This window comes from Phyllobates terribilis, unplaced genomic scaffold, assembly GCF_046119375.1.
Source record: "Phyllobates terribilis strain yellow unplaced genomic scaffold, ASM4611937v1 Scaffold_1__5_contigs__length_1240528914, whole genome shotgun sequence".
Taxonomy (NCBI): Eukaryota; Metazoa; Chordata; class Amphibia; order Anura; family Dendrobatidae; genus Phyllobates; species Phyllobates terribilis.
In genome coordinates, this window is record NW_027362761.1 from 862,024,031 (window position 1) to 862,042,682 (window position 18,652).

The window sequence follows — 18,652 nt, forward strand, 5'->3', positions numbered from 1 at the left end:
AAACTGCCCAATGAGCTCAGAGACAGAATTGTGGCAAGGCACAGATCTAGCCAAGGTTACAAAAAGAATTTTAAAGGGGTCTGAATACTTTCCGTACCCACTGTATATAGTGTTCCAAACATTAAATATACATTTTAGAAACCTAAAAGCACAGATTTTCTGGCATCTTAGATCTCTCCATCAAGAGTACTTATCATTAGAAATAATTGAATGAAATTCGGCAGATCGCTCGAATTTGTCTTGGAAATCTGATTGTCATTGTAGTTATTTGATTCAAATTGAATGTTCCATATTATGGACTGGGGTCTTTCCAGAACCCAGTGCATAATATCTGCATCTGTAAAAAAAAAAAAAAAGGAGGATGCAATGCTGCTTACCCTTTAAAATAGGTGCAATTTTATCTCCACAAGGACCTCAGCAGTGCTCAAGACATACAATATTAGCAAAGTCACAATCCCGGCCAAGGAGCTCATTGACTGCTGTACTGCTGATGAGTATTCCATGCTGGACTAGTAGAGGGATTCCCTGAGGAATACCCTTCTAGTCCAGCGCTGAGCATTCAGCAGTAGTGAAGCAGTCTATGTGCACCCTGGCTGTAGTAATATTGTATGCAGTGAGTACTGCTGAGTTACTGGTGGGGATAAGCAACACCTATTAAAAGTGATAAATGGCTTTGCCTCCGAGTGCCTGAGACTGATAAGCAATTAGCGAAAAATCCCTCAGGAAATCCCTATACTAGTTCAGCAATGAGCCCTCAATGTAGAAGTCAATCCCATACTTTAGCTAGCAGTGCTGCATATCACTTCCATTAATTGTAAGCAGCACTTAGTGCATACAGTGTTAGTATGGTTGCTGTGACTGACTGCTGCGCTGTTTGTTAATCTAATAAATTCTGGGCATTTATCAGCAGTGCAGCATGCAGTCAACGTGCGCCCTAGCTGGTACTATGATAGTACTTAATCTGCATGCACTAAGCAGTTCTTAAAATTACTGGTAGAGATAAACAGTGTGGCTACCTAGGGTAAGGGACAAGTGACTACTGTGTTGCTTGCTAATTTGTTTAGAGCTCAGTGGTGGGCTATTAGAGAGATTTCCTGATGGAAGCCCTCTAATAATAATAATGATTTTTATTTATATAGCGCTAACATATTCCGCAGCTCTTTACAATTAAGCGGGGACATGTACAGACAATAAATTCAATACAAGGTAAGACAGTTTAAACAGTTACATTAGGAGTGAAGTCCCTGCTCGCAAGCTTACATTCTCCAAGGAAATGGGGGGACACAATAGGCGAAAAGTGCTTGTTATTTCAGGTCTGGCAATTATAATAAATAGGGATTTTCATATAAAGCTGTATGATACGGTCATCAGCCAGTATGTTTAAGTGCAATACTCAAGTACCGAGTGCAGTTATCTTGTGCATGCAGGGTGTGGAGACAGAAGAAGAGAAGGGAACAGATTCTGAATAATATTTAGAAGGAGGGAACAGGGGAAAGTTAATTTACTGAGTAGCTAAGGTGGTAGGCTTGCTTAAAAAGATGGGTTTTCAAAGCGCGCTTGAAGACATGGGGGCTAGGCATTAGTCGGATCGCCTGGCGTAGTGCATTCCAGAGAACTGGCGCAGCACGAGAGAAGTCTTGGAGATGGAGGTGCGAGGTTTGGATTATGAAGGATGTTAGTCTTAGGTCAATTGTACAACGGAGGGCACATGTAGGGCGATAGATAGAGATGAGACAGGAGATATAAGGTGATGCAGAACTGTGGAGAGCTTTGTGGGTGAGAGTGATGAGTTTATATTGGACCCTGTAGCGGATGGGCAACAATTGTAATGACTGGCACAAGATGGAGGCATTGGTGAAGCGGCTGGACAGAAATACGACCCTTGCTGCCGCATTCAGGATGGATTGGAGAGGAGAAAGTTTGGTAAGAGGGAGACCGATCAGAAGATAGTTGCAGTAGTCCAGAAGAGAGTGAATAAGAGTGACAGTTAGAGTTTTAGCAGTTTCAAAGGTGAGAAAAGGTCGGATTCTGGAGCTGTTTTTAAGATGCAGGTGACAAGAGCGAGTGAGTGATCGGATATGGGGAGTAAAGGAAAGGTTAGTGTCGAATATGACCCCAAGGCAGCGGGCGTGCTGCTTGGGAGTTATGGTTGAACCCTCCAAGGTAATTTTGATGTTAGGTAGAGTTGGGTTAGTAGAAGGGAGAAACACAAGAAGTTCAGTTTTAGAGAGATTCAGTTTAAGATAGAGGGAGGACATGATGTTAGAGACAGCGGACAGACAATCCTTGGTATTTTGTATTAGGGTAGGGGTGATGTCAGGTGAAGAGGTTTATAGTTGGGTGTCGTCAGCATAGAGATGTTAATGGAACCCAAATCTGCTGATTGTTTGCTCAATAGGGGCAGTGTATAAAGAGAAGAGGAGGGGGCCTAGGACTGAGCCCTGCGGAGCTCCGATAGTAAGGGGACGAGGAGAGGAAGAGGAGCCGGCAAAAGATACAGTGAAGGAGCGGTCAGAGAGGTAGGAGGAGAACCAGGAGAGAACGGTTTCCTAGAGGCCTATAGAGCAGAGCATAGTGAGGAGGAGCTGGTGATCCACAGTGTTAAATGCAGTAGAGAGATCAAGGAGAATCAGCAGGGAGCAGTGACTTTTGGATTTAGCTGTTAGTAGATCATTAGAGACTTTAGTGAGGGCAGTTTCAGTGGAGTGTAAGGAGCGGAAACCAGATTGTAGAGGGTCGAGGAGAGCGTTATCTGAGAGATAGCGGATCAGACGGGAGTGGACCAAGCGTTCCAGAAGTTTAGAGATGAAAGGAAGGTTAGAGACAGGTCTGTAGTTAGCAGTGCAGTTCTGGTCCAGGGAAAGCTTTTTAAGTAAAGGGGTTATGATGGCATGTTTAAGTGAGGAGGGAAAGATACCTGAAGAAAGAGAGAGGTTAAATATTTTAGTCAGATGAGTGGTGACCACCGTTGAGAGAGACTGATTGTAGGTCGAGAAGAAATGAGGAACTCTGTAACAGGCTCAAAGATGGCTAGCGAGCTTGAAGTGTGGCAGGGAAGGGGATCCAGGCACCTAGGAGATTGGGCTGAGATGTCCTGATGGATGTGGTTGATTTTTTCTAGGAAATAAGTGGCCTGATCCTTCCCGCTGAGCTTTGCGATGGGGGCCTGTGCTTTAGGTTTCAGGAGGGAGTTTAAGGTTTCAAAAAGTCGTTTTGGATTGTTGGACAGTGAAGTGATGAGAGTGGTAAAGTAGGATTGTTTGGCCAGATGAAGGGCAGAGTTATAGGTTTTGAGCATGAGTTTAAAGTGGATGAATTCCTCTGCTAAAAGAGATTTTCGCCACTGACGCTAAGCACACCTTGAGCAACGCTGAAGAAAGCGTGTTTGCATTGTGTGCTAGGGCTGTGGTTGTCTGTGTCGGGTCTTTCTGCTTGTAGAAGGTGTTGCTTCATCAAGGGCACTCTTCAGTGTATTATTGTAGTGTGACAATGCTAAGTCTGGAAAGGAGAGGGAGGAGATGGGGGCTAAAGATGTGTGGAGATTGTCCATAAGCTGCTGGGTATTAATGGTACGTGTATTCCTATAAGTGTGGTAAGTGGGGGTGTCCCGGGTGATGAGACAGTTCTTGACAGAGAAGGAAAGAAGGTTGTGGTCCGAGAGCGGGAGAGGGGAGTAAGTAAAGTCATGCAGCGAGCAGAGATGGGAGAAAGCCAGGTCCAGAGTATTTCCGTCTTCATGCGTAGGAGAATTAGTAAATTGTGAGATGCTGAATGAGGAGGTTAAAGAAAGTAGATGAGAGGCAAATTGGGAGAGGGGATCATTGATGGGGATATTAAAGTCTCCCATGGTGATGGTGGGGATGTCACAGGATAGAAAGTGAGGAAGCCACGTCGCAAAATGATCCAGGAACAGGCGGGAGGAGCCTGGAGGGCGATACACAACTGCCACTCGCCGGGAGAAGGGTTTGAAGAGTCTGACGGTGTGCACTTCAAAGGAAGGAAACATAAATGAGGAAACTGGGGGGATGACCTGGAAAGCATATTGTGGTGAAAGGAGCAAACCAACACCTTCACCCTGTCTATTCTCAGGTCCAGCTGCAGCAGCTGCGGCTGTCTGACTGCAGGATCCAGGTTTCTGTAATAGCCAGAAGGTTAAGAGAATTAGAGAGGAAAAAATCATGAATGTAAGTTAGTTTGTTACACACAGACCGTGCGTTCCAGAGAGCACAATGGAAAGCAATAGGAGAGGGCATGCACTGAATGTTAATAAGATTAGCTGGGTTTCTATATGCAGCTGGAGGAGAGTGGTGTATGCTAGTGGAGGGAGGCCCAGGGTTGGGGGAGATGTCGCCAGCAACTAGGAGAAGGAGAAAAAGGAGAAAGAGCAGGTGGTGCAATGAGTTGTATGAACTTTTTGAGTTCATACAAATTCTACTATTCTAGTGCTAATTGCTCATCAGCAGAGGAGCAGTCTGTCTCCTGCACTAGGAGGCAACTTCGCTTGTCCCTTATAATAGCCACTCCTATAATACAGGCCACTCCTATTTAATAGCAACTATGGCTGCATTCACTGTTCACATTGAAGCACTTACTGCATGAAATCAACTAGTATTATATATACATGCTCTGTCTTACTTTGCAGGCCTTTGCTCAGGCTCTGCCTAGCAGCCAGCTTGGAATCCGGGGGCATGTCTCAATAGAATACAATAGTCGGAGCTGCTAAACTCAATATGGTCGCTCCCATGACCAGTGATTCTCTAATAACATAATTCCTGTAGTTATAGTCATTATGCTTCCAATGGTAATATATTAATAATATTTTCAATATATTCCACAGCACTTTACATTTCAGAGGTGACCTGTACAGACAAAATAAGACTTTACAGAATTATTCACAATTCCACATATGTCAAGAGCAGTGAGAGCCCTGTTCACAAGCGTATAGTCTATAAGGAAATAAGGATGAATGTGATAGAAAATAGGGTAGCTCATTCCAAAGAACAGGTGCAGAACGAGAGAAGTCTTGGAGACGGATGTTGGAGGTACTGCTTATAGAGGATTTCAGTCTCAGATCATTTGTGGAGTAGAAAGGACAGATAGGGAGGTAGGCAGAGATGAGTGAGGAGATATAGGGTGGTGCAGAACTGTAGAGAGCTTTGTGGGTGAGAGTTATACGTTTATAGTGTACTCAGATTGTACTGTATCAAATGGGTAACCAGTGCAACTAATTTATTCCATCTTTATTTGTAGATACTGTGATATACCCTGGTACTGTATGTTTGAAGGTGATGGGTCCTTTTTGAAAACTCTGAATAAAGGAAGTGGTGGAACAACTAATTTTACAAATGCATATTTAGTATTTGTATCAAGTGGATACTGTGAAATGAAATACAATGTCTGAAAATTAGGGAGTTTATCTACAGTACTTATGGGTTGTTTCTCTAATCTAGTTTTTCAATCTGAAGGTCTTTGTAGAATTAATATTAATAGCCTATGTTGGGATAAAACATCATGCACTAAAATGGAAAAATGTTCCCCTCGCCTCCTGAAGAATTTCAAACTTCAAGTCTTTCTTGCAAAGTGGTATAAAGATAAACCCCAGGTCAGTGGCGATTTGTAACAATGCAATGCAAAGTATGCAAATAATTTTCACTCAAAGCATATAAAGTAAATAAGTTTCCTGTCATTATTCCCTAAGGCCAGGCAATTTTTTATTTTTTTTCTTCTTCTTTTTCCAACATAGCCATATTAGAGCTTGTTTTTTGTAGCACGAGGTGTAGTTTTAAATTACACCATTTGCCATATAAGATACTAAGCATAGGAGAATAGTGTATTTTTTGATAGAGGAATAGCATGAATTAATTAAGGATCACCGTTTTGAACAATTATCTTTCTAAGGCTATGTGCCCACGATGCAGAAATGAAGCAGAAAATTTCTGCAGCATTTCTGCATCTCCCTGGCAGAAAAAACGCATGCAGGTTGTGCGTGCGTTTTTCCTGCCAAATACATGGGGATTTGAAGCGTTATTCACATGCGTTTCTGCATGCGGATTGACAAGCGCTTTCCAGGCGATTTTAGCATCACTTGGAAAGTGCTTGACAACTAGGTCACACTATATAAATCCATGCAAACGTAAGAATGTTTAAAAATGAAAAAATCAACCTATACTTACCCTCCGATGGCCCGGCGTGTGTTGCTGCGCTCCTTCCTGGCTGCCAGCTGATCACGGGACACAGCACTGAAGGGCCTGCGGTCACATGACTGTGACGTCACCGCAGGTCCTTCAGTCCTGCCCGCAAGCACAGGGAAGGAGACCGGGGGCCGTCGGAAGGTGAATATAATTTTTATTTTTTATTTTATTCTTTTTTTTACAGGTACAATGGTACCCAGGTCTGGATGAGAGTCTCCTCCAGAACTGGGTACCATCCGCACATTGAAACGCATATAATCCATGAGTACAAATATACTGACACGGATTATGTACGTCTCAATGCAAGTCAATGGCGGCGATTACACCGCGCTTCCGCAAAATTAATGGACATGCTGTGGATTTTTGAGCGCAGCATAAACGCTGCGGAAAAATCCGCAGCATGGGTATAGAACTTGCGGAATCCCCTTGGGGACCATGGGGGCAGATTACCTAGCGTTTAACTAGCATTTACGCTGCGGAAATTCCGCAGCATATACGCTTGAAAAACGCTACGTGGGCACTTAGCCTAAGAAATGAACGTAAAGTACTTCATACAATAGATTGTAGAGAATATCAGGTATCAGATCCTTACTAGTCACACATTACAAGGGTATTCTTAAAACTGGAAGCTATCCAGTATCCCTAATATAACAGATAACTTCCCAATAGCTGGTGGTCCAACATCTGGGATCCACACTGCTCTCAAGAACAAGGGGTCTGAAGATCATCATGTGAATGGAGCAGTGGTCGATCATGCACTCTGCCACTCCATTCATTCTTAATGCAACCACTAGAAATATCCAAGCGCTGCTCTCATCTGGTCTTCGGCGCTCCCATAAGCATGGAACAGCATTGCGTATGATTGATCACCATGCCATTCACACAGGGCTCTTCAGAACACCTGCTCTTAGGATTGGTGGGTGAGCCCCAGTGATCTAAAAGTATCCCTTATACCATTGAGAATACAACTTTAATGGCCTATCTTAAGAACAGGCCATCAATACAAAGCAGGGAAACTGTTTTTAATGCAATTGCATTGGTTATCATATTAGATTTAGGGCTATATTTTTTTTTCATAGCCCTTACAGTTAGGCCTTTGAGATGCGAAACCATTATTTTTAATTTTTAATTTTTACTGGACTATAAAACTTCAGCTACTGTATATATAGTAAGCTGTGTGTTTCCTCTTTATGCATATGTATATTTCAACAATCAAAAAATCATTCCAAAAAATGAAACATTATAACATATAAAACATTAGCTTGAAGAGCTTTGCACCGAGAATAAAGATTTTTTTAAAATCCGTTTGTAGAAAAGAACAGAAGAGAGCCAATTAATATACCAGTCCATTTCTTTGGTTTTGATTTAGTTCCTCGTACTTTGCACATATAGGGGCCTGGCCCCCTTATTGGGGCTATGCATCTTGTCTATACAGCTTTCTATAGTCAGGTGTGAAATAGTCAGATCTGGGTCGTGCACTGCCCTGTTTATTTTGAGGCCTGATAGCACATATTGAGGTGGAATACTAGCATTAGGGACCATCCTGATTGAGTACACCTTGATGCGGTGGGTTGCCTTTTACTCTATTTTTATCAAAATAGTGTCAACTAAGTAACCTATGTAATATACATATACTATTACTATTTATTTACTTCTGTATTTGCTCATTGGTTTTGTCCTAGGTTTTTTCTGCTATTGGCAACATTGTACTTATACCAACAGGTGTGCCAGCCCATTTTTTTGTTTCTTCTAACAAAGAAAATCCAAATTATAATAAGGAGAGCATGCCGCTGTTACCTTGAGCACTGGACGATGCATCGCTTTTCAATGTGGATTTTGATGCTGCCTCCGGTGGTGCTGGGTTATGAGAAGTAAAATGACTTTGCTCCCTTTGTTTTTTTTTAACACTGGGTTCAAATACTATGTACACATCGTCCTCGGTGGAAGCAACTAGCAATGACTCTTCATCATGTTCCTGATCCTTCCCTTCATCTGAGTATTCATCCAGTTCACCATGAGACTCATTTTCATTTTCATCTGTTCTTACTTCTGTGACAATAAAATTGTGTGCATTTTTATACAACTGAACATTACTAAAACTTATTCTAGCAGCACATACAGTTTAAAGCCTCATTCACACTTCCTGGTGATTCCTGTACAGGAAAAAACAGTACTGGTGAGATCCGAGGTCCGTGTCCGTATGCCATCCATATGTCTGTATGTGACATCCCTCTGGCATACGGGTGACATCAGTGTATCCGTATGTCCGTGTGACACATCCTTGTGCTGTAAGTGTGTCTGTGTGACATGTACTGGCGCCTGGGAAAAGCATGACAGTTCGTGCTGATTCCAGGCACTGGCTGCTGAAGGCAGCTCTCGTCATTGTCCCCTGCTCCCACTGAGATTAGCATGAGCAGGAGTCAATGCTGGGAGTTTTATTCAGCCCCCGCTGAGTACATCCAGTGTAAAATGAAAAAAAATGCGTTATTTGCATAACCAGCAGAGGGAAAGCCGACCATTGGGGGCTGATATTACTAGCCAAGGAAGGAGCCATTAGGCCAACATGTTCCCTGGCGATTAATAACAGCTCACAGCTGTTTGATTAGCGTTTATTCGCTAGATTACAGGAGAAAAAAATTGATGTAGGGTCCCCCTATAAAATCTAACCAGCAAAGGCTAAACAGATGGCTGTGGGCTAATATTAATAGTCAGGGAAGTGTGTGCTATGTCGAATGGGTGTGCGTATGTCCATATTTGAGGCCCTTAAAAAACAGACCACATACGGACATACAAAATAGATGTGTGAAGGGGGCCTTACAGAACATCCAAATCATTCAGATTAACATAGAATCAAATATTTTTGGAACATAAATCATTTATGCAGAGATATATAGTAAATAATACAATGATTGCTATTTAAAAGGAATCTATCAGTAGGATCAACCCTCTTAAATAGTCATTCAGGTCATAGGAAGATGAATAAAATGATACCTTGATATCTGTGATCCAGATATCATGGTATCATATTATTCAACTTTTTTTTTACTTACATAAATATGTAGATGGCTTAGGAGGATGGCTTATGATCCTTCTGACAGATTCTTTTTAAAATTAATACCATACAGACATGAAAGAAAATTGCACGCACAAAATACTACTGAATGGGCAGAATGTACCACTAACTAAAAGTCATCAATGTGTAGTCTACAGTAATTTTACTGCACTCCTTTAACCCAAAGTAGGGGCATTATGACTAGTCTGTATACTGTGAAAGAATGTTATTAACACTATAGTGTTCTTTGCTATGGGGAACCATAAATTAGATTAAAGAGTTTTTCTTTTTTGGACAACTAATTTTTTAATTTTCCAGAACGAAACTAGTTTGGGGCAGTCTAACAACTAATAATAAGCAGTTTATGACCAGGAAAAATCCAATGTTCTTTCTTATTTTCATTAGCTGTGATCTCCATTTCAATCTGTGGGTGTCTATTGGTATTATAGATATGTACAGAATTGTAATACGATATCCTTATAATTGTTTTTGTTGTGGCAAACAATAAGTAAGTATGCTTCACTATGGCACAGACAAGCCAATCAATAAACACTCCTCAGCATTGAAATTGCAACACCAAGAAGGAAAATTTGTGGGATTATGGAAATCACTGGATCGATAGACATGTTAATGAGTTGCAAATTATAAAACAAATGGAAACCAAATTTTCAAAACATCTCAATTTATTTAATATTGAGTATGACTTCATCAATCAGTATGTTCTGCAATGCTAACTGCACTATGACACGAAAATCATCAAGATCCACTACTGGCAGCTTTATTTGAATTTACCGAACAATGACGTCCCAGATGTTTCCATTGATAGACAAGTCCAGAGGCTTAGATCATGCAGACTGCTCACAATAGAACGAGCAACATGTGGCCTGGTATTGTGATGTGAAAAAATGGCTTCTGGGACACTTTGGAGAAATGACTGTACCACTGGTTCCCCAACCAAAAAATGTAACACCGAGCTGTTAGTGTACCTGAAATAAAGGCTAAAGGGGTTCATCAATCTTACATTATGCTACCCCACACCATAATCCTGGGAATAGGAATGGTATAATGTTCCCTTTTGAAGGCCTCTTTATTGCATTGTCCATGTGGTCTCCAAACCAGTTCCCTGCTATCACTGCATCTAAGAAAAAAGTGGGACTTATCGCTAAAGAGGATAAACTTCCATTCCAACCTCAACTGATATCTTGCTCTGCACCATGATAGCCTTTGAGAGCAGCGACATGAGGATATGATCACCTGTAACTGGATGTCTGGCTCATAGCCCTATATCATGCAAATACCTTCTGATGGTTTGTGTAGACACTGTTTGAAGTCTCAGGCTTGGTACGTGATGTCTGATTTCACTTGCAGTAGAGAATGGATCACTACTCTCCATTGTTTTAATCTGACAATCCATCTGTTTAGCGGTTCGCCTGTGTGGATCTCTTGCAGTCATTCCAGTAGCTTTTTTTTTATCCAACTACTGGGAAACACAATATTGAACAGTGCTGACATTTTGGCCTATGCGTTTTGTGATCTGCTGGAGTCATAAACCAAGGTCCCTCAGTTCAAGGATTCTGATTTTGTGACAAGTGCTGACAGACGCAAGTTTTTATGTATCTAAAAAAAAATTTCATTCTGGCTTTATTGCTCCTTCCACATGCCACAGATTGGAGCTAGGTGCTTGAAACTGTGATCATTTGCAGATCTTAGCAACATCAGCTACTCCCTTGACTTGCATAACCTTATTGCTTGTCCTTCTTGATGTTGTAATTTCAATGATGAAGACTGTACAAGTTCATCAGAAATCGTTTACTGACCTGTTTACTTGGGCCGAATAACACTGACTGGAACATTAATATGTTCAGTAATACAGCATCATATTGCCGGCAGCACATTGAGTCTACTCAGTTGGTCTTTTAAAGGAGAACCCATACTTTCCTCATGTTGCCTCAAGGGTATCATACTCAACCAACCAGACCCAATACTACACCGATGAGGGGAAAACACCCCAAAACAGTCTCTTTGTAAATGTGCAAATGTTAGAACCCTCCTGTTAGTTCTTTTTCTATTTTGTTGGTCACATGACTTTCTGCCTATATAATCCTGCTCCGCCCTTCTGGCCTTGCTGGACTTCAGTGTTACATTTACTCTTAAGCTAGACAGGTGCCTTGTTCCTAACTCTGTAGTTTGCTTGGTCTTTGGACCACTAGTACTTTTTGCGTTGTTTTGTGGCTGACAATCAAGAGGGGTGGTCTGAGTTTCTGCCACTTGCTGAATTTGCTCTTAACAACCATACATCCTCTTCTGCTGGGTGTTCTCCTTTTTTTTGTTGTACCGCCGGAGGAGGAGAATTTTTCCGGTGATTTGGAGAGAGTTTGGACTGATGTACGTTGTAACCTTCAAGAGGCTAACAAAAAATCTAAGAGGTACTTTGACAGGAAACGTCAAGAGGTTTTGTTTACGGTTGGTGACATGGTTTGGTTGTCCTCTAAGAATCTGCGGTTGAGGATTCCTTCTAAGAAATTGGGCCCGAAATTTGTAGGGCCATTTAAGGTACTTCAGGTAGTTAACCAATCTGCTGTTAGGTTGGAGGTTCCCACCTCCTGGAAGATTAATCCGGTGTTTCATGTTTCCTTATTGAAAAAAGCTGAGGTTTCGGATAGGGACGCCACTGTCTCTGTTCCTCCGGTGGTGGAAGACGGTGAATATGAAATTTCTCGCATTCTTAATTCTAGAGGGCATAGAGGGAGATTGCAGTATCTCGTCGCTTGGAAAGGTTTCGGTCCCGAGGATAACTCCTGGGTAAAGGCGGATGATGTCTCTGCTCCTAGACTTATCAGAGCGTTTCACAGGAGGTTTCCTGATAGACCTGGGCCTGGAGGATCCGGAGGATCCTCATAGAAGAGGGGGTACTGTTAGAACCCTCCTGTTAGTTCTTTTTCTATTTTGTTGGTCACATGACTTTCTGCCTATATAATCCTGCTCCGCCCTTCTGACCTTGCTGGACTTCAGTGTTACATTTACTCTTAAGCTGGCCAGGTGCCTTGTTCCAAACTCTGTAGTTTGCTTGGTCTTTGGACCACTAGTACTTTTTGTTTGTTTGTCTTTGCTCTGCAACAATTTCTGCTAGGAGGTGTCCAACTATATCCCAGTCCTTAGTTCTTGTAAGGACCCCTCCCTTATATCTTTAGGTCTGCGTTCAGACTAGCCGAGGACTTAGGCGGGTCTGTTCACAAGGAACAGGTCCCCCGCTGCATCGTAGGGAATCAGCTTAGTCCTATTGTAGGGACAGTTTTCCTTTCTTTCCTTAGTGCTTGTAGCAGTTCATAACAGCAAATGGCCTTGGCATTCATTGTTTGTCATCATCCAAGGCTTATTGTAAGTGTTAGATATTGACTTATAGGGTTGCTATCTCTCCTAGGTAGTGCTTGAAAGACTCTTTCATCTTACATGAGAACTAACTTGCTTACATTTCTCCCATTCGGCATAGCCCATTCTCAGCTGGTCTGATAGTAGGATAACCTGCACTTTCCTTAAAGATACCTAATAATACAATAATTATATCCAAAAATAATAAAATGTAATGCATTTTAACAGGAAATATCAATAATATCTAGAGAGCTTTAGGATGTACCACTTGGTGTTGTAAGACTTGATGAGACTTCCAGACTTGCAAGATTGTGTGAAATAAAATATATTTGTCCTCTTTGTGTATCTTTAACACTGTTCTCAAATATGATGTACACATTGTCCTCAGCAGAAGCCATTAGAACTGGTTCTTCATTATATTCATTCAATGTTTTCTCTGGATTTTCGTCATCTGCATATTCTGTCATATTCTCTTTGGTCATCTCTTCCTCTGTCACATTAAAATATTGAGCTTATTTTTCCTTTTGGTCCTTTAACGTCAAAGTTTACATTGCAGCTCCTATTCACCTCCTATAACATTTTCTTTTATTTGACATGAAATGTTTTACAATGTTTTATTGTTACTGAGAGAGGTAGATGTGAATGAAAAAACATCAACAGGTAAAAAAAAAAACCTATTACCCAGTTTAAAGGGAAATCCACTCTTTTTTTTATCAAGGTTTATTTAGCTGAGTTTGGTTGGTCTCCTCTCTCCAGCCACCACGAGGTTGTGAAGTGGTGGATGTGCTGTGAGCATGCTTGTGTTGTTAGTGTAGTCAGTCCATGTGTTTGGTGAACCAATGAATCAAAGCATGGGACTCTCTCATTAAAACAGCCTGCTCTCAAGGCATCGCCAGCTTTTATTTTGCACTAACATGGTCGTTATTATCCCAAGGCCACATTCACATGTTCTGTATTTGGTCAGTTTTTTACATCAGTATTTGTAAGCCAAAACCAGGAGTGGGTGATAAATACTGAAGTGGTGACATGGTCCTATTATACTTTTCCCCTGATTGTTCCACTCCTTTTTTTGGCTTACACATACTAAGGTAAAATACTGACCATGTGAATGTGGCCTAAATGTTTTACTGTTGTGACCCAGCTTAATATCTCATCCTAATTCTGGAGTGCCCTTCTGACTGATCTTTGTATTCTCTCACTTAACTCTGGACTGTTTTCTAACTTCATTCTTTCTTGTCATACTGGAACATGTTGTACTTATCCTGTCTTGTGAACATAAACACCTGACTTCCTCCTGACTACTATTTGTCACGTTTTTGATGACATTATATCTGATTTCTGTACTATGTATAACCGTACTCTGCCCCTATGTGTCAACCAGCTGCCAACTGCTAGTCTGTCGGAGAGAACCAGAAATCTCTAAGTGTATGAGCATATCATATTTTTAATTGGCAGATCTGCTATTAAACCCGTCTAAAAAAGTGCCTTGATGGACTTAAATAGTAACTTTCATTTTAATTTTTAGTTAATAAATCAATAGTACATGATCAACTTTGATATATATTTTATCTGAGAAATCTGCTTTCTCCGTCAGGACTGATCATTCATTCTCAGAATTTGCAATTTACAAGTAAAGGTCTGTATTCAGTGAAGACACGTTGTTATATCACTGAGATAGAAAATGGAAGTTGCTACTGATAAGATTAATGGCCTATCTTAAAGGAAATTTGTCAGTAAGATCAAACCACATACCGTATCTTTTGGACAATAAGATGTACTCTTTGCCCCCAAATTTGTGAGGAAAATGAGGGGGGTGTTATATAGTACGAATGTAGCTTACCATGGTGGGGGTGTCGGCACTGGAGCGGGGTCACAAGAGGCAGAATCGCTGCTGCAGGAAGCCGATGACGGCAGGAGTGGGGCAATGCTGCGGGCTGGGAGGAAGGGTTGTCCCAGCGTTTCGAGGCTGTGGGCCCTGGGCTTCAACAAGATGTCGGCAGTGAGGCAGGAGTGGAGTCCCTGCTATGCCCATTGATTTCCCAGTGGTGGGCCTAAGGAAAATGGCTGCCGGAGGCAGCGCATGTGCAAATTTAATTTCTGCCCAGCACCAGCCCCTTTAGCTTGATTGATAGCTCAGTCTGTTTTGCATCAGGTGTCAGACAAAGAAATCAGACAGGGCAGTGGCTCCTTAAGTGCTCTGTCAAACCCAGAGCACTTAACTACTCATTTGCATACAAATGAAAATGATAATTACTAAGGAATGCAGCCAATATCAGCCCACAGCTGTCTTTTTTTTACCTTGGCTGGTTATCAAAAATGGGGGGGACGCCACGTCATTTTTTTACAGTTTGTTTAGTTATTAACAACGTTAATAAATAAATAAAAGAAAAACATGATGTGAGGTCCCCCTATTTTTGATAATCAGCCCAGGTAAAGCAGACAGCTGGGGCTGATATTATCAGGCTGGAAAGGTTTATAGATATTGGCCCTTTCCCAGCCTAAAAATACCAGCCCACAGCCACTCCAGAATTGGCACATCCATTAGATGCACCAATTCTGGTGCTTTGCTCGGTTCTTCCCAATTGCCCTAGGAGTCAGAGATGCATCCAGGCATCTTCCCCATGCTGTTCTCATGACACTTGAGCCTTGTTTCCACCAATTTCAGTGATTTTCCTGCCTCTCAAAACCCTTTGTTAAGGTCTCCCGGAAAAATGCTCGAGTTTCCCATTGACTGCCATTATACTCATTACTCGAGCCCATCTGTGCGTCCAACCTGCTCAGTTAGAGTACCAAACACTTGAGCATTTTAGTGCTCGATCATCACTATATATAATATATGTGAAAATTAGTACTGTGAAAACATTTAAGGGAAGTGTACAGAAAATACTGCTAAAAAAGAATGCTTTCCAAATCTAAATCAAATCTATATTTAGTGTGACCGCCCTTTGCCTTCAAAAAAGCATTAATACTTCTAGGTAACTTGCACACAGTTTTGAAGGAACTAACCCTTCTGTTTGTTTTTTCCATCTTGTGTTTTGCGGTCACGTGACCATCTGCCTTTATATTCTAGCTCCGCCCTTTTGGCTGTGCTGGACTTCAGTGTTTGACTGTTTCTCTAGCCAGGTGCTTCGGTGCCTTTCTCTGTCAGTTCGCTTGGTCCTTGTGGGACCTCTAGTACCTTTTTGTCAGTTTGTCTTTTTGTGTTCTGCAACAACTTCTCTGTTTAGGAGGTGTCCCATTTTTGTCCCAGTCCTTAGTTCTTTTAGGGACCCCTTCCCTTATGCTATAGGTCTTCGTTCAGACTAGCCGAGGACTAAGGCGGGTCTGTTCACTAGGAACAGTCAGCCCACTACATCGTAGGGATTCAGCTTAGTCTTACTGTAGGGACAGCTTTCCCCTATCTTTCCTTAGTACTTGTTGCAGATCATAACAGTAAGTCCAGCTAGAAAAAAACTAAAAGGAAAGAAATTTGGGGATCAGTATCATTTCCGTCCAGGATTTGGCTCAACGCTTGCAGGGATTGTCTCTGGAGGTGGCCGAGCTACAGCAACACGTGAGTAGCTGTTCTGGAGCGCATTTTGTGGAACCCAATGTAGGACTGCCTGATGTTTTTTATGGTAAATAGCAAGATTTTTTTTCCTTTAAAAATGCTTGTTTGTTATATTTTCGTTTGAGACCAAGGTCCTCTGGGAATGAATCACAGCGCATTGGTTTTATTATGTCACTTTTGCGCAATGAACCACAGGGGTGGGCCTTTTCTCTTCAACCTAATGATCCGTGTTTAAGGTCTGTAGTAGAATTTTTTTCTGCTATGGGGCTATTATATGACGGTCCTGATAGAATCTCATCTGCTGAGGCAGAACTAAGGCATTTGAATCAGGGGTCAGGTGATGTTGAAAATTATTGCACACACTTCAGGAGATGGGCTTCAGAAGTCAAATGGAATGATCCTGCGCTAAAATGTTTATTTCTTGCTGGTCTGAGTGAAAGGGTTAAGGATCTGCTAATTGCAATCCCCGGACCTGAGACTCTGCAGGATGCCATGCAGTTAGCTGTTAATGTGGACAGGAGACTGAGGTCCAGGGTGAATGAGGTAAAGACTCCTGTAATGTCAGGTCCTAGTCCCCAGAAAATCTGCTCTGACGGCGGAGACCCAATGGAGGTTGGGGCGATGTCACTCTGCTCTCAGGAAAGAGACTGGAGGTTCGCCGAGGGATTGTGTCTTTATTGTGGTAAAGCTGACCATTTGATTAAGTATTGTGAGCTTCATTTAAGTAAATAAAAAAAAAAGTCAGTTACGCCCGTATAGCTTGTTTAAGCTCTGCAGGAGTATTTCTTTCTGGGAGTACTACTTTGCAGGAAAATTTGATTGAATTTCAGGTATTTGTGGATTGTGGTTCAACACTTAATGTGATTGATAAAGGGTTTTTGGAAAACCTTAAATTGAAATCCAAACCTTTGTCATCACCTATTTCTGTGATTGCAATTGATAACACTCCCTTGAAATGTATTACTCACAAGGTTGCTGTATTTCCCCTCACTATCAATGGAGTTCACCAAGAAATTTTGGACTTTGTTGTATTAGATAATTTACCCTCTCCGGTCGTTTTAGGTTTGCCTTGGTTAAAACTGCACAATCCTTTGCTGGACTGGTCTACTAATGTGATTAAGTCTTGGAGTCCGAAGTGCTATGATAAATGCTGTAATGGTCGCATTGCGGCTGTGGAAAAAAGGGAATTACCTGTACCTATTCAAGATTTTTGGAGGGTTTTTTCAGAGGAGGAGTCGCAAGTTTTACCTCCTCATAGGGATTATGATTGCGCCATTGAGCTTGTTCCTGGAGCTATTCTTCCCAAAAGTCACTTGTTTAATCTGACTATTCCTGAAAGAAAGGCCTTGGAGGAGTACATACAGACTAGCCTGGCTGCTGGTCACATTAGACCTTCTAAATCGCCTGTGGCAGTTGGATTTTACTTTGTTAAAAAAAAGGACGGGGGTTTACGTCCATGTCTTCGTGAAATTAATAAGATTACCGTATGCAATTCCTATCCATCTCCGTTAATTCCTGACTTGTTTAACCAGTTGGTGGGGGCCAAGTGGTTCTCTAAAATTGATCTCCGGGGGGCATACAATTTGTTACGAGTGAAGGAAGGTGATGAATGGAAAACTGCTTTTAACACTCCGGTAGGTCATTTTGAGAATCTGGTGATGCCTTTTGGTCTTACCAATGCACCTGAATTTTTTCAGAACCTTATTAATGACATCCTGAGACCTTTGATTGGTAAGAATGTGGTTGTGTATTTGGATGACATTTTGATTTATTCACCAGATTTAGAGTCCCATTGACAGAGTGTACGTGAAGTTTTGCAGTTATTGAGTGATAATTCACTCTTTGCTAAGTTGGGGAAATGTGAGTTCGCTGTGCAGAAAATTCGTTTTTTGGGCTACATTGTCTCCAGCGAGGGCTTTGAGATGGACCCGGTGAAGGTTCAGGCTGTCCAGGAATGGCCTAGGCCTATTGGTTTGAAATCTATACAGAGGTTTTTTGGTTTTGCCAATTATTACAGGAAAATCCTTAAGAATTTTTCTATAATTGTTAAGCCTCTGACCGATCTCACCAGGAAAGGTGCGAATACGGTCCAGTGGACTACTGAGGCCATTGAAGCGTTTGAGTATCTCAAAGAGAGGTTCAGTTCTGCCCCTATCCTTATGCAGCCTGATGAGACCAAGCCTTTTTTGGTCGAGGTCGATGCTTCATCGGTGAGGGTCGGAGCAGTTTTGTCTCAGGAGAACAAGGATGGAGTACATACTTGTGCCTTCTATTCGAAAAAAATTTCGGAAACCGAACTGAATTATGATGTTGTAAATCAGGAGTTGCTGGCTATTTAACTCGCGTTTGAAGATTGGCGTCATTTTTTGGAAGGCGCTAGATTTCCTATTCAGGTTTTCACAGATCATAAGAATTTGATCTATCTGGATGCTGCCAAGCGTTTGAATGCCCGTCAAGCTAGGTGGGCACTTTTTTTTTCTCGGTTTCATT

At 41.7% G+C, this 18,652-nt stretch overlaps 1 protein-coding gene across 1 annotated transcript in view; it reads right to left on the minus strand.

Moving 5' to 3' along the window:
- BANK1 (B cell scaffold protein with ankyrin repeats 1) overlaps window positions 1-18,652 on the minus strand; it is an 857,480-nt gene that overhangs the window by 97,430 nt on the left and 741,398 nt on the right. The window contains exon 12 of the mRNA XM_073639073.1: window positions 7,989-8,240. Within this exon, the coding sequence (XP_073495174.1) occupies window positions 7,989-8,240 (252 nt within the window). The remainder of the gene's footprint in view (window positions 1-7,988; window positions 8,241-18,652) is intronic.